Source organism: Arvicola amphibius, chromosome 12, assembly GCF_903992535.2.
Source record: "Arvicola amphibius chromosome 12, mArvAmp1.2, whole genome shotgun sequence".
NCBI lineage: Eukaryota > Metazoa > Chordata > Mammalia > Rodentia > Cricetidae > Arvicola > Arvicola amphibius.
In genome coordinates, this window is record NC_052058.2 from 151,704,957 (window position 1) to 151,721,745 (window position 16,789).

Sequence of the window (16,789 nt, forward strand, 5' to 3'; positions counted from 1 at the left end):
GGAGTCAGTTCTGGCCGAAGGAAGAAGAGAGGACCATGTGCAGTCCTTCCTCAGCTCTGGCTGGAACTAGAGTCACCCCACATGGCCTAGCTAACCCTCCTCCTCAGAGCAATTTTACACCAAGTGAGTTCTCAGCATAGACTCAGGATAAAATTTGAAGTCTAAGCCCTTAAACACAGCTCAGCTTAGGTAAGTTTCTAGATGCAATGGTTAAACTATAAATTAACCCACTCATTCTATAATATTAACACTTAATAATCAATCATTCACTCAACAGATACTTGCTCAGTTCTTGCAGTGTGCGTTAGAAGGTTGGGGCAGGTGGTGCAGGGCAGGCAGGAAGAGGTGGAGCTATGGCATCTTAGGGGTAGATGAACACTAATAGTTCCCAAGAGGGCCAAGGGCTTACTAATTGATCAGACTCACAAAAAGCAGACTTTCTCCCAGAAAACAGAATCTAAGTTAGCGACTGAAAACTGTTTTAGTGCATCTTCAAGACCACTAAGGAGTAATTTCTTTTTCTTTTTGGTTTTGTTTTTTTTTGTTTGTTTGTTTTTTGTTTTTTTTTGAGACAGGATTTCTCTGTGTAACAGCCCTGGCTGTCTTGGAACTCTCTCTGTAGACCAGGCTAGTCTAACCTTGAACTCACAGAGATCTGCCTGCTACCGCTGGGTCACAAAGGTAAATTTGTTAAGACGAAGAATCTTGAACCTGATCTTTAAGGATGTTGATGCAGAAGGTATGTGAACTGCATGTTTCTCAACAGCAGAGTGCTTGCCCAGCATGCTGAGGCCATGGAACTGAGGCCAGCACCACACACAAACAAAGTAAAACGTGACAAAAAGCAAGGACGCAAAGCGAATTGGCCAAGGTGCAGAGCTGGACTAAGCAGCTGCCGTGTGGACAGGAAGCATCGGAGAACGCAGTGCGGAGGGACACAGGCAATGCTCGAGTCAGCACTGACAGCACGAGGGGACAAGAGCGGCTCATTCACATTGTAGCTTTTTGAGAAAGGACAGGGAACTTGACTGTTATGACCACCAAAATGTAATTATCCTATTCAAAATGATAAATTGCATTTTATGAAATGGTCTATTATGGTACATTGAGGATCTCTTCATCAAGACACTCTGATTAGCTACTAAGGTTAACCGGTCCCTACAACACAAAGACTAACTGGGGGTACCACGTGAACCTCAGAGGTGAGCAGATTCCCTGTGTGGCACCCTGCTCGTGCGGTGCAGGAGGCAGGCTTCATACCTAGGTAGGCAGTGAGAACAGGGAGGGAGAGGATAACATCTGCTGCGTGCTAGGCACCTCACACATGATCTCATCTAATCCTTGGAGCGACTGTAGGAGACATGATCTATCGCCACGCCAAAGATGACACTGCCGGTTCTGGGACTAGAACTCTGTCCTTGTCCCTAGCCAGTCTGCTGTGCCTGGAGGGATTCAGGCGAGTGGAAGTAAGGCTAAAGCGCTGCCTCGGTGGAACTAGGAGGAGTGGGAAGGATTAAGGAAAAGGGGAGGGGAAGAGGAAGACACACACAACAGGGGCAGGGAACGGTGAGGTCTGGGAGGATGGGAGGCACGTGGGCTGGAAGGAGTCTGCAAGCCATTGGGATGAAGTGGAGAACAGAGGCCTGGGTTAGTAATAAGCTGGAGAGACTGTTTTCGTGGCAGAACATGAGAAGCTTTGGGACAGCCTCATGGCCGGGGCCCCAGGCTAGAAAGCCAGCAGACGGAACACTGAGTCGTGGCAGGGTGCGTGGCAGCAGACGGAACACTGAGTCGTGAAGCAGGGTGCGTGGCAGCAGACGGAACACTGAGTCGTGGCAGGGTGCATGGCAGCAGATGGAACACTGAGTCGTGGCAGGGTGCATGGCAGCAGACGGAACACTGAGTCGTGGCAGGGTGCGTGGCAGCAGATAGAACACTGAGTCGTGGTAGGGTGCGTGGCAGCAGACGGAACACTGAGTCGTGGCAGGGTGCGTGGCAGGCAGTGGAGGCTGAAACACAAGGCTGAAACACAAGGGGCCCTGCAGGGAGAGCAAGGGTAGAGCTGGTCTGTCGTGCGGGTGAAGGGCGAGGGAATAAGGACAATTTAATATCACTCTCAGGTGTTCCACTGAAGTGACAGTGGACGGGGCAGCTGTGATTGACAATTTATTTGAAATTAACATATAACAAAATAGCCAAATGTCGATTTCTATTGCTACTACTACTATTACCACGACACATAGTTAAACACATACGAACGTGCAAACACAACATACCAAAGAGCATGACTTTAACAAAAGGGTTAAAGACAAAAAGCAGGGAACTGTGGCTAGGTATCTAGAAAAAGAGTCCCAGAGGCGACAGTACGGCAACGACCGAGGTCACATCTGTGCAGTGGGAAACCCAGAGCCTCGGCACCTCAGAGGGTTGATCTAACTAAGAGCAGCGGAGCCCATGCTCCTTTTATGTGCTCTCATGTCTGGCAAGCCTACACAATGCCTCACAGTCTTCGTGTGCAGCACAAATACAAGGTGTAGACACTGTGAATCCTCTTGAGAAGTTTCTAGAATTTCAGCCTCCCTATCTGGGCCTCCCTGCCATCCTGATGACACTTTTGTTTTTGTTTTGTTTTACATTTTATTTTCTCTCTGTCTCTCCCTCTGTGTGTATGTGTGTGTGCAAGCACACATGGGCACATATGAGCCACGTGTGTGCATGCAGAGGTCAGGAGACATCCTTGGGTGTTGGTTCTCAACTTCAACCTTAATTGAGCCAGAGTCTCTTCTCATTGGTTGCTGCATACTCAAGGTTATCTGGCCCATGGACTTGTGGGCATTCTCCTGTCTCCATAGAAGTATTCAGATACATGTGCGCATGGCAGCATCTGGCTTTTAGATGGATTCCGGGAATCCAAGCATAGGTTCTCATATTTGCATGGGAGTATTTGCCCTGCTGAGCCTTTCCCCAGCTGAGGTGACTCTTTGTGTCAGGTAGACAAGTGTCTTACAATAACAGGCTTAGCTCTCTGATGGTTACTTGACTTTAACCGTCTCTTCACACTGCAGTTATTGCTGGTTGAAGGGTCATTGAGAAACAGATCACATCTCTAGACCTCAGAGGAGACCTAAGGGACTACAGTCCTCAGAGATGGTGGCTTGTAGCCACAGTCTGCACGCTTTGCCTTAGCTCCTAGCCTGCTCCCTGAAGAGCAAGGGCCACTCTAGCTCCTTCTACATGCTATGATGAAGGAGGACAATCTGGAGATAAAGCCAGGCTGTGGGACAGGGCAAGTGTCACAGAGAGTCACTGTGCTGCTCCATCCACATGTATACACGGAACTGTAATGACACTCACTGCACGTTACCAGGGAAATGGGTAATTAGACAAGAAGAGGGAAATGATGAAACCCCGTTCGGCTGTAAGAAAGTTTGTTTCTGTCATTCACAACTTCATAACATTTACGTCGAGTTGTCATGTAACTCAACAACCATTATGAAAAGTATCAACCATATATCAGGCTAACAGCTTTGCTTCCTGGGAATATAAACTGAGCTAGCAAATGGGTCATATTCTTCATGTAGCTAAACTATGAGCAGGCACTCCCTCATCATCTGCTCACAACCACAACGACAGCGACGACGATGGGCTTCCTTCACTACGCTTAGCAGAGGTTCCCAGGAAAGGGTCGCTGTTATTGTTCCCACTACAGAATCTAGTTCTGGACATTGGTTATATTTTCCCATCACTTTTAAAATCCTTACTTTATTTGGTGGGTCCTATAAAAAGAAATACTTTTTTTTGTGAAGCTAGTTGGTATTTTTAAAATCCAAAAGGAAAGAAAATGAAAAACTTTAATGAATTACATGGGGAAAATACATAAAATCATTTAAAATAGCTTCCACCAACAAATATAATTCTCTAGAAATAATTCTCATCCTTGGAGACTTGAATAATATTTTAAACACACTGGCTTTCCCATGTAAACACATCCATATTTGGATGTCTTTCTGAGGCCTGTGATACTGCAGAGGCAGGCACACAGTGCAGACAGCCATGCTGGGGGTTGGCTCACCTTCTGCAGTTGGCAGACACTGGGGCCCCATGATTTCTAACACTCAGTTGAAAAGGAGAGACCACCAAAGTTCCTGAGGCAACCCAGGAGCCCTGCCCAGGACCTGCTCCTTCCTCTCCCTTTCTTCTTGTCGCTCAGGGATCAGTGTCTGAGTCACCCACCTCCCATAGTGAGCCTCCCACCTGCTGGCAGTCCCTCTTCTCTTAGAGATGACCTTACTATCAAAGCAAACATTCAGCTCGATTTCCTTAGTTACTTTCTTTCTCTTTACATGGAAGCTCAAATTCTCCTTAAATTACCAATGGTTCCCTTGTCCTCCCTAGGCCTTCAGTCCCCTCTAGAACAGAGTAATCTCAGAGGATAACGCCAAGGCAGGAACACAGGGCTCCAGGGAAGATGACTCTAGGCTAGCTGGCACCCAGTCAGGGCTACAGACACCTTGCTGTGTGTACAGGCACCCCACTGGTTAGTCTCTGCTTTTTAAGGTTTTGTTTATACACATTCATCTCTACCTATCCTGAAGCTACTGTCCTCTAGCTTCCCCCACACCCACTTCTCTAAGCACTGTTCAGTGACCCACATCCAATTCCAACTTCCCAGCCAACTTCCCTCTCATATTCCCATGTATGGAAATACAGCAGATGTCCCCAGCCAATTCCAAAGCTCTCAGGCTTTACGAAGAGTCATTTCAGCAAATGAATTGCACCAAGGGAGCAAATATAGTAACAATTACTATCAAATCCTATCCCTATTGTACGCAAGGAAGTGAGACCATGAATGGCTCTCCTCGGAAGGAACAGACATTTTAGGCTTTAAATAAACACAAACTGCAAAGAAAACCAGAAAAGCCAGTATCTAGGCCAGTCCTTGCACTCAAAGTCAATCTGTATATGGAGCAGATGAGTCAAGCCTGTGTTCTTTCTAGATTAGAAGGCCCAGAAAGACATGCTTGGGAAGTATCCGAATGAAGCATCCCCACTTCCGGTTAGATGTGTGCACCTGGTCATATCAGTTTTATGGAGTGCTCAGTACAGTGAGATTTCGTCATACTTCTCCAGCAGTAAATGTGCCTCTGTACTGAACACTGTGTCGGGTGTTGGCTAGGACAGGACTTTTAAGACAGTGCCTTCAGGAACTTTACCCTAAGCAGGGGGAGAGGAGCAGTCTACATGAAGAAGTGGGAGTCAGGTCACAGAACCTGCACGTAGGAGGTACGGGTAGCTCGGGGAACCAGCAGAGGAAGGAAGGTCACGAAAGGCTCCGGAGGAAGGGCAGACACAGTGGAGGCTTTCACACGGAGGAGGTGGTGGCTGGGTAGGAGAGGAAGACACGGGGATGTGAGGAGACAGCGGGAGAACCCCAGCAAGTTCACATATGAGGAGCGGGCTGGGGAACAGGAGGGGAGGTACGCTCATGTAACTCCAGCAAAAAGGCCTTGAACGGAAGTGCGTTGATGGTTTCTGAGGGAGAGCATGAGAGCAGACAGAGTTAACAGTGGAAGCAGAGGCACAAAGTGGCATGAGTTTGCCTGTTCCGGTTCCTGGAGTTTCTCTTTCAGAATTCCTCTGACCCACAGGGAGAAAACCAGGGATCTGAGCAGAAATGGAGACCAAGGAGGAAATGACGGCCCTCAGTTTCCATTCTGTTCCCCTCCCTCGCCGTCTCTGGGACAAGCCTTCCCATGGAAAGGTCTTTTCCTTGGCTGTCCTCCGCCCTGGTGGTGATTACTCCTCCCAAGGGGACTCTCTGTGCCAGTCCTGCTGGAGGGTTTGCCTCAATCCCGAGGTTCAACCCTACAGGGTCCATGGATCCTCAAAGTGAAGCCACTTCCTCCAATCTGTCATATCAGTGAGAAAAGAAGGCCTTGGAAAACCCAACAACATCACTACAAGGGTATAAACGTTAGGACAAAGATCATCAAGGATGCCACAGCAGAAGCCTGTGTAGAGGATGATGAGTGTCTAGAAAAGGGGGCTCTGCCACAGGGAAGAAGAAGCTCCAGAGCCAAGAGATGCCAACAGGGAAGCAGGAGTCATGGGCGAAGCAAGGAAGGGATGCAGCCTAATTGTCCCGTGAACACACACACTTCCCCTGCTGGGAGCTTTTCTCTGAAGACCACCAGACTGGAGAAGAGCATGCACCACGGACACTTCTCTCTTTCAGTTTCTACAGTGCAGGAGAAAGCACAGATGCCAGTAGCAGGGGCCTATGTGTCTTACCCATGTATGGGGCAGGCCAGGGTGACTGGCCGCCTCCTCCATAGGGGTCCTGGGGCTTGGTGCTCAGAGCACTCGTGTGAAGAGCAGAATCAGAATTGGTCCTGAGGAGGGGAGGAGAGAGGCTGAAAATCCATTTTTTCCTCAGTGAAATGCAGCTGTTTTTGATTTTTTTTCTGAATATTACCAACAGGAGAGAAGATGAGAACAACCGACTTTACAAACATCCACACAATGAAGGCTCAGGACCTACCTGCAGTCCTTTACACCACGAAGCACCTGAGGACCACCATATGTTCAAAGAGAGTTCAATCTGGGTTTGGATGGCCTTACATTATGAGGCTAATGGCACAGGGGACTATTTCAGCAAGATTGGCCTCAGCTTCATAGCTTCCCTAAGGCTATCCTTTTCCCTCTGAATCTCAGAAGAGGGTCTGGGGCCCGTATGACCTGGAGTTGCACTAGGCTTCCTGAGAATTCCGGAGTCCATGTGGAAAAGCACCCGAAACAGTGGTTCTTGAGCCCTTTCCGGGAGAATACAAGGTCAGAACACCGCTACCACCCCCTCTTCATTCTCACCTCCGAGGGCACAGCAGGGCTCCCAAGCAGTTGTGCCATATGTCAGGGCACAACAGACTCAGCACAGGCACCGACTATGGCTGCAGGAGGTACAATAATGCAGCCAGTTTGTACATCGTTTGTTTTAGGAAGGGCTACTGTGTGTCTTTTTAAGAAGGTATTATTTCTGTTGGTATGTAGTAAGTTTATTGTTGCTATGCTGAAATGCACCAACGGGTACATTTCACATCTCAGCTAGATTTCTATCGGCGGCAGCTGAGTATCGGTGGGTACGCTCACACAGAGAAATGTTCTTTGTGTGTGTGTGTGTGTGTGTGCGCTGTTGTTTCCAATGTAAAATAGTCCTAGGCAAATGTGTTGATCAACAGCAAGTATTTGAAACGCTCTCAGATAGTTCTAGTGTAAGCACGACTTCAGCTCCAAAAGACGACAACTATTTATTTATCCCATCCAAAGGTCAAACTGTCTGTCATACAGGGGGCACATGAGCAACTTCAAGTTAGCCTAAAATGCTTCTTCATGCTCTGCTCCAGGCAACAGCTTCATGTGACTGGAGCCACGTGGTTTCAGGGGAGGGAAGAGGCGACAAGGGAAGGACTCTTGGGATGCTGCAGGAACAGTGTGTGCCCTGAGGGCTCCCGGCTCCCGGCAGAGTCACAGAAACCCAGAAAACATCAGTCAAACAGAGGGAGGATGGGGAAATGGGACTTCCGACTGCCATTGGACTACAGAGTGGAAATTATCTTTACTGTTGTTAATCCCACTGCAGTTATGAGCTTTAAGCCCCTCCGTGGCCTTCAACTAGTAGGGCATTCACAGCTGGTGGGGCTTTCACAGCTGGTGGGGCATTCACAGCTGATGGGGCATTCACATCTGGTGGAGACAGCTGGAAGGCATTCACAGCTGGAAGGGCATTCACAGCTGGAAGGGCATTCACAGCTGGAAGGGCATTCACAGCTGGAAGGGCATTCACAGCTGGTGGGGCATTCACAGCTGGAGGGGCATCCACAGTTGGTCATGGGATGACACAGGAAGGAAGGAGAGAAGAAATGAGACTGGCAGAATGCCAACCAAGACAGAAACACTTCGAGTGGGCACAGGCTGTTTACCACTTTATCTCTCCTGCATATACTGAAAATTTCATACCACTGAGAGTTTTCATTTTTAAATTATTTTTTAAGATTCGGCTCCACAGCCCATGGTTTTTAACTGGTTGTCTCCTGCCTCTCAGCTTCTGGAGTCCTGGAATTACAGCCTGAGCCACCATGTCCAATTCAAGCTTTTGGTTGTTTTTCAAATTCCAGTCCCCTCTGCATATTAGCTAAAGGTTTCTGGGGGAAGTCATTTATCCTCTTAAAGCAGAAAAGGACAAAAGGATTGAAAAGTGACTGGGTCATGCCTAAAGTACGGACTAAAGTAACCTCGAGAATAGTTGACATTTATTGTACTGTGCCTCCATGTGGCAGCCTATTTAATCCTTACAGCCAATCCCCTCCTGGGAACAATTACTACCTCCGTGTTCGTATGTGCAAGTTAAGACAGACAGAAGGTTCTCTGTCCGGGATCACGTGGTCAGAGGCAAACCTTGACGGACCCCTCCAGACTTCATGTTCTTACTGCACCATCTCCTACACACTCAACAGTATTCTGTTTTAGTTTTTACCACTTCATATAAACACAACTGATACAAACAAACCGGGCAACAAGATAACACGTAGAGCTACCTGGCCAAACCCATCGTCTCCTTGAAAATGTACTTCTACTACGAAACAGCCCACATACCTGTTAAGTGCAGATGTCAGCCTGAATCCAGGATGCTTTTCTTCTTTCCAAGGAGGCTGCTGCCTTTAGAAACCAGAACGACATTAAAAAGGAAAGAAGGTTAAGCTATGGGACCAAAGAGGTCCCTCTCCTCTGGAGAGGAGGCCAGACTGAGTGGCCTCTCCAGAGTGGCAGTTCTGTCTTCCAAGACAACTACTACAAATCCATAGCACGGCATCAGCCAGCTGGGCACACCTGGACGCTGGGTGGAACTGGTCAAAGGAAGAATGACCCTCCCTCTCTAAGGGACAGTAGGTCTTATTCCAGTACACGAAGTTTCCCCTCATCGTGCACCTTGAGTGTGTGTGCAGGGCTGCTCTGGCAATCCTGGATATGATTATTAGCTCTCACACGGAAGGCCATGAGCGCAGCATACTTGCTAGCCATCCTATGAAGACAGTCACCTGACCAACATACTTGCTAGCCATCCTATGAAGACAGTCGCCTGACCAAGCCCAGGGCTCTGAGGAGCAAAAGAAACCCTGGGATACGGGGTTGAAGCACATCCATCTGGACATCTGCCCTTTCTCACCTAAAGTACAACACTGTACCATATAAACTTGAATCTCAGGACTCCTGAGGAGGCTAAGACCTGCTTGAGGTGGGACCAGTGTTGCTCCATCTTGACCTTTCTCAGATCCAGACTACGTTATTCATGATAAGGGCTCAGTCAGTATTTGCCCAAAGAATTGATGAGGGAAAAATTGAGAGTTGACATTCAGAGAATTCTCTCTTTTTAAAATGTCTTCTCTTTTTTAAAAAAATCTCTCTCTCTCTCTCTCTCTCTCTCTCTCTCTCTCTTTCTCTCTCTCTCTCTTTCTCTTTCTTTCTCTGGTTTTTTTTGAGACAGGGCTTCTCAGTAGCTATGGAGCCAGTCCTGGAACTCACTTTGTAAACCAGGCTGGCCTTGAACTCACAGAGATCCTGCCTGCCTCTGCCTCCCGAGTGCTGGGGTTAAAGGCGTGTGCCACCACCGCCCAGCATCTTGTTTTCTGGGACAGGGTCTCACTCTGTATCTGAAGCTGACCTTGAATTTACAGCAATCCTCCTGCTTCAGCTACCCAAGTTCTGGGATTACAGCTGTGGGCCATCACTCCTGGTGATACATACATTTTAGGAATCTCTTAAGTCTGATGTGGAGGTGTGAACTAATGCCTCACACACAACAGAGGCAGTCAGTCCTCTTTCTGTGAATGTCTAAGGGGTTACCAATATACCAGATACAAAACATATTCACAGACGCTAGACCAAATACATTTTCAATTTAGGAGTCTTTCATTCCCTTCAGTAACTGACTAAGCAACGTCAGAGAAGGGATTTATTTTTTCATGTCTATCACAAGACTACCAAGTCACACATTTTGTTGGTAAACATTTTCCCAGCGTATTTCTATTTGAATCTAGATTTGCTTAAGTAATTTTTATTCTATATTTTCTTACAAGCTCAGAATTATATATGGAAAGGCTGAGGTTTTTTGATGTTGTTGTCATCTGAGATAGGGACTCATTTCATTGCTTGGGCTCCCTGGAGTTCACTATGTCACTTAGACTAGCCTCAAACTTGTGATTCTGCAGACACGTAAGTGATGGGATTGCAGGCATGTACCACCATGCCCAGCTCAAGACTTAAACTTTAGAAGATAAAACAAAATGTGATGTTGAAAATATCTAGCTAGGCCAGGCACTTGAAGCACAAGCAGGAGTACTGCTGTGAATTCAAGGCTAGCCTGGTCTACATAGCGAGCTCCAGAATAGCCTGGACTACATAGAGAGATGCTGTTGTCCCACCCTTCCCCCACAAAAAAAATCAGGGTGGAACTTGTCTCTGATTCCATCATTGGAAAGGCAGAGGCAGGAGGATCAAGAGTTCAAGACTATATCACAAGTTTGAGGCTAGCCTGAGCTACAAGAGACCCTGACTCAAATATTTAAAAAAAATCCAAAAACTTACATAATATATAAATAAGTCTAAAACAGCATTCAAGATGGTTAAACCACCTTAAAAAGAGGTTCTCTCCTGTTAAAATACTCCTATAAAACAAAACAAAACCCTTCTATTTAGCTTTCTTACCTTGGCCAGCTCTCGTCCAGGGGCTGCGAAGGGTAACTGGCTGCAAAAGTATTCCCATCAAAGTAGAATTTTTAATAAAGGAAAACAAAATTATGGGGAATTGAAGCAGAATTAAGAAACTGAAACTGGAGGTTCGGCCGCTGAGTTTCCCCCCACACCTAATGGGGCGCGTCCCTCCACATTCTCACCAGTTCTATGATCTGTTCTCTAACTGTGTCCTCACGGGGCTCGCGTGGGCTGTTTCTGTGTCGTGTGAACTGTGCAGATGTGTGTCTGCGGAGGTCAGAAGTCATCCTCAGAAGCCATCGACCTTGGTTTGTTGTTGCTGTTGTTTTATCGCGCGCATGTGTGTGTGTGTGTGTGTGTGTGTGTGTGTGTGTGTGAGAGAGAGAGAGAGAGAGAGAGAGAGAGAGAGAGAGAGAGACAGGGTCTCCCTATCTAGTGCTGGCTGTTCTGGAATTCTCTATGTAGACCAAGCTGGCTGTGCAATGCTGCCTCTGCCTCCCAGAGCTGAGATAAAAGGCTTGTACCACTATGCCCAGCTCCCTGTTTGCTGAGACAGCGTCTCCTTGGCTTGTAGCTCACAGACTGGCCAGTCTGCCCCAGGGATCTGCCTGTCTCTGCCTGCCCAGCGCTCTGATTATAAGTGTGTGCAGCCATGTCCTGCTTTTTCACATGGGTTCTGGGGCTCAGACTCAGGTCCTCAAGTTTGCATGGTTAAGTACTCTGCCACTGAGCCTTCTCTCCCCACCCCCTTGTGTGTGTGTGTGTGTGTGTGTGTGTGTGTGTGTGTGTGTGTCTCCTGCCCACGATCTGTTTCCAAGAACTTCATCTATTTGCATTACAAACACTGGTAAGGTCACCCTATGCAGGCCTCCCTTTCTCTGGTTGGATGGACTCAGGCCCAGCTAGTTTTTGTCAAGGTTTCTCATTTTGCAGAGAGTAAACAGGACCAGGTGGGAATGAGGCATTTGAGTCCAGAATGCTTGTCTATGCAAGAAGTCAACACCACAGGGACAGTCTTTTTTTTTTTTTTTTGGTTTTTCGAGACAGGGTTTCTCTGGAGCCTGTCCTGGAACTAGCTCTTGTAGACCAGGCTGGTCTTGAACTCACAGAGATCCGCCTGCCTCTGCCTCCCGAGTGCTGGGATTAAAGGCGTGCGTCACCACCGCCCGGCTCCACAGGGACAGTCTTAATGATATCATATGGCTTTCTGGCCATACCCTTTGGGTTTCCAGTCACAGAAGTCAATATACTTCCTTTTTCCTCAGGAGGCTGAGGCAGGAACACCAAGTCTGAGATAAGAGTTGGCAACTTAGTGAGACCCTCTCTCAAACAAAGTAAGAACAAGAAGTCATGGGGAATAGCTTGGTGGGAGAGCCCTTGTCTGGCATGTGTGAGCCTGGGCTCAATTCCCAGTGCTGGGGGGAGGGGGTGAACTTCCTTTTTGAGTTTGTTTTTGGGAGGCTTTGTTTTTGAGGCAGCTCTTACTAAGTAGCCTAGGCTGGCCTGGAACATATCATGTAGCCTAGGCTAGCCTCAGATTCAAAGCAATCCTTCCATTTCAGCCTCATGAGTGCTGAGATTATATGTGTGTACATATGTGTGTGTGTGAGTATATACATGTATGTATGTATGTATGTATATATATATATATGTACCTATCTTAAAAAAATTCTTTTCCAAATTAAATCAAAAAGCTATATTAGATTTGAAGTGGATGTAAATTCCAGGTGTAAAAGCTGTTGTTTTCTAGGTTCTGTGTTGTTTATTGGGTTTAGCACATCTAAAGATCCATTCCAAAGACTCGGAAAGACAAATGGAGCATTTACTATACACAGAGTATAGCAGGCCCGTTAGTGTTGATTTAGTGAATTGCACTCAGATATTTTAAATAATATTATCCTACTTAAAAAAAAATCAAAGCGCTGGGTGTGGTAGCACACGCACTCTAGGAGGCAGAGGCAGTCTTGTGAGTTCAAGACTAGCCTGGTGAGGGCTGGGCAGTGGTGGCACACGTCTTTAATCCCAGCACTCGGGAAGCATACAGATTTCTGTGAGTTCGAGAGCAACCTGGTCTCCAAGAGCTAGTTCCATGACTGCCAGGGCTGTTACACAGAGAAACCCTGTCTCAAGAAATCAGAGAGAGAGAGAGAGAGAGAGAGAGAGAGAGAGAGAGAGAGAGAGAGAGAGAGAGAGAGAGAGAGAGAGAGAGCAAACTAGCCTGGAGTTCATAGTATAGTAATTTTTCAGGCCAGTCAGGGCTACACAGTGAGACCTTGTCAAAAAAAAAAAAAGAAAGAAAGAATTAAAAAATTTAAAAAGAGGGTTGGAGAAACAGCGAAAGAGCTAAACATGGGCAGCTCACGACTACCTGTGCTTTCAGATCCAAGGGCTCCAAAGTCTCCGGCCTCCTCAGGAATCTGTACTTATGCCCCCCGCCCCCCCCCCATACACACGTAATTAAAACTGCTAAAAAGAAATCCTTACAAACCACTGCTCACCACTGGCCCTTGCTGGAAGGTGCTCACTTCACAGCTGACTGTGTGACCCACAGTGTGGCTGCAGGGCCCTGGGCTTTTCTTACCACAAAGCTTACTCTTCTGCCTCTGCCTTTGCTAGCGCCAGGTCCCTTTCCTGGCCTCTTTGGTGAGAGTTCACGTCTCACCACCATCACCAAACCCACTCTTTGTCTCTTATGTCACTGATTGGATCAAATGCTCACCAATACTGCTTTTGATTCCAAATCTTTGTTTCTTATATTTGAGGAAGAAATAGTATAGAATATAGAATATATACAAGATATATATTATGATACCAGAAATAGGAAAATGGAAGTGATAAGCACCCATTGTGTTCCAGGCTTGTGTTAAGCAAGTTCATGCTCCCCTGTAGTCCTTGTGTGTGGGGGGGGGGAGAGGAAAAAAGGGAGAGAGGGAGAGGGGGAAGGAGGGTTCTCTGTGTAGTCCTAAGCTTTCCTGGAATTTGCTCTATAGATCAGGCTGCCCTCAAACTCAGAGATCCTTCCTCTGCCTCCCAAGGACTGGGATTAAAGGCGTGCGCCACCACCGCCCAGCAGCTCCCCTATAATCTTAAAAGTCTTAGGAGGCAGATGACATGATTCCCATTTTACAGTCAAAGAGTCAGAGGCTCAGTCCTACAAGAGCTGAGAGATCCATAATCCCACAGCTGGCGTGGCAGGCTGTGGGGCCAAACCCACCACTCACTGACTCCAAAGCTTCAGACTGTACCACTATACTGCCTCTTGGGAAGTGGTGAACTGGCACCATGGGCCCCAGAAAAGGGGAAACATGTACTTGGGGTGTTCTCGGAAGAAGATGGAGCCTAGAGTAAAGCAAAGCACCACCTGATTGGGCTCAGGAGGAAATGGGTCTTAATGGAGTGGAGCCCTGCCATGGTATAGGCTGGGCAACTAAAGTGAGTACAAAATTTGGAGTTATAGAAATGTGGCTATTAATGGAATCTTAATGATTTCCTTTGCCAAGAAAAGCACTATGACTGCTAGGTTTGTCCTCCAGAAACTTGTTTTCTTTGTTTTCTCATTATCTTATTTCTTAATCTGACTCTGAGCCAACACAATGAGACAGAGATATATTCCAGAGTCACCTTTCTTCAACCTGGCTGGGCTCACTGTCTGTGAAGTTCAGGGTAGATCCCTGAAAGAGAGAAAAGAGGCAGAAGTGACGAGGGAGTAAGAGGGAGTCTCTCAGGGTCTGAGCTGGCAAAGCCTGCAGGCAGGAGACCGAGTTTCACAGCCTGTGCTCACCTGCCTTTCCTTCTTCTGGAAGATTTGATGAACCTCTGCTACAGAAGTTCAGTTCATAAAGAGGATGTCTAGCATGGTTTTTCAAGTACATTGCTACCCTTAGAACCATTAAGTACCAGTTGGGCATGGTGGCCTTTAGTCTCAGCACTTGGGAGACAGAGGCAAGAAGATCTCTGTGAGTTCAAGGCCAGCCTGGCTCACACAGTGAGTTCCAGGACAGCCAGGGATACATAGGGAGATCCTGTCTCAAAACAAATTAAGTCCCATCACAAAGCACTGCACACAAGTTACAATGTGGATGGTAAAAACACGGCTGTCAAATATTTGTTGCCTCAATGCTGAGGTACAGTGAGTTTGCATTTTAAGCTGCTTAATAAGCCTTAGAACATGAAAATGTGGTAAACCCTGGCCGGCCTTCATGTAACTAGGCTGAGGTAAAAAAAAAAAAAAAAGCTGGAAGATGTGACTCTCTCCTTTCCTTCTATCTCATCCCGGTTGGTGGACAATTAAAAATTCAAGATACATGGCCCCTGTGGATGGATTGGGCTCAGTTTACCCCTGCTGACTGCAGGGACTCCGGGAGGGAGGTGCTGGTGCGACTTTGAGCTCAGCAAGGATGGGGCTGAGCGTGGACAGTGGAGAAGCCAGGGTTCTCTGCCTAGGAGGGACACTATTTGGGTCCTTCCCGTTGTCTAGGTTGTATCTTTATCACTGTCCTATTTTCCCGTCCCCTGATTTCTGTTTCCTTTTCTCTCTCTGTCCTCCCTTCCTTAGACAAGGTCTCCTATTCAGACTGGCCCCGAGTTCACTGCATGGCCAGGCTGACCTTGAGCTGCGATCACCCTCCTACCTCGGCTTCCTGGCACTGCACTGCATTTGTAACACGCCATGTTCAGCCCAAACGTGCCCCAATAAAAAGAACACATGAGGTAGGGAAAATGTTAACTTATTAGTCCACATGTGTATGTGCATGACGGAGGCACCAATGCCAAGGCACACTGGTCAACTAAACGGAGTAAATTCTCTCTATTCATCTTTGCATGGGCTCTGGGGGTGGAACTCAGGTTGCTAAGTATGTATGGCAAGCCCCTTTAGCTGCCAAACCACCCTGCCAAGTCAAATTTGAAAAGACATGTATGAGATCTTTCTAAGTCTCTGCACACGTGAGAGGGAAGCAGGCTGCAGGTGACACTATGAAGTTAGGACTGCTCTACCTTAGAACTCTAAGGACCAGTGTCTCTCTGCCTTCTGACAGGACTGTTAGGGAAGGGCTGGGTTTTGGAGGTCACCAGGTTTTGAAAACCCATAAAGATAGACATTTATTAACTCCAGAGTGTCTCAGAACCCTACTATATGTACCACGAGACTCCAAGAGCAGGTGTGTGGGGGTGGGGGTACAGTATTTCTGAGACTTGACAGGCTACGACTCTCAAAGAACAATGTCCCATGTTCTAAAATTTCCATCCTGTTGTGACAAGATAAGCCAAGGCCTGCTGCAGAGGGGCGGTTCCTGCCAGGTTCTCAGGGATGTGTTTCAGGTCTGCTCAGGCCAGGGTCTCAGCTCTGCTGGGAGCTTTCTAAATACCGTTTTCTTCCTTCCACACCAATGCGCCTCTCTGAGAAGGGGTTTTCTAACATCTTCCCTAGAGATCAGAAAACAGTCCAGAAGCTCAGCAGAATGGTGTTTGGGAAAGAGCAAATTTACTAGCACTGAGAAGCGGGGGTGGGTGGAGTGCTGAAGCATGGACTGCTGCAAAAGCTGTATTTCCTAGGCCAGGAAGAACAGCCTTCGAGGTGCCTCTCCTTTGCCTGCAGTGGCAGGGGTCGACAGAGTCCCACTGTGGCAATGCCCTGGCCTGTGGCAGCCATGCATGCCTAATCTAGAAGGAGGTTCCTGGGCCTCAGCCTTGTGGGCCGTGGCTGCCCACTCAGGGAGGAAGCTGGAATATTTGCTGAACAATGTTTATTTTATCTGTGGCCATTGTAGCCCTGGACCAAACCCTTGTTAGCAGACTGCCCACCCTAAAACAATACCCATGCTAAGAAACAACTATAATAAAAGAATTCTGAATACGTCTTTTTCTTCTGTTTGTTTCAACAAAGATTCAAATCATTTTCTGGCATTTAAAATGGTAAAACTTGGGGGCTAGAGAGAGGGCTCCGAGGTTCAGAGCGCTGACTGATCTTTCAGAGGACCTGAGTTTGGTTTTGAGCAACCACATGGTGGCTCACAACTACCTGCAA

At 47.4% G+C, this 16,789-nt stretch overlaps 1 protein-coding gene across 3 annotated transcripts in view; it reads right to left on the reverse strand.

Moving 5' to 3' along the window:
- Crtc3 (CREB regulated transcription coactivator 3) overlaps positions 1–16,789 on the reverse strand; it is a 106,711-nt gene that overhangs the window by 24,204 nt on the left and 65,718 nt on the right. For all 3 annotated transcript variants that reach the window (XM_038314245.1, XM_038314246.1, XM_038314244.1), the window contains exons 4-6: positions 10,759–10,820; positions 8,650–8,712; positions 6,292–6,392 (exon numbers count right to left, since the gene is read on the reverse strand). In XM_038314245.1, coding sequence (XP_038170173.1) covers positions 6,292–6,392; positions 8,650–8,712; positions 10,759–10,820 — 226 coding nt within the window. The remainder of the gene's footprint in view (positions 1–6,291; positions 6,393–8,649; positions 8,713–10,758; positions 10,821–16,789) is intronic.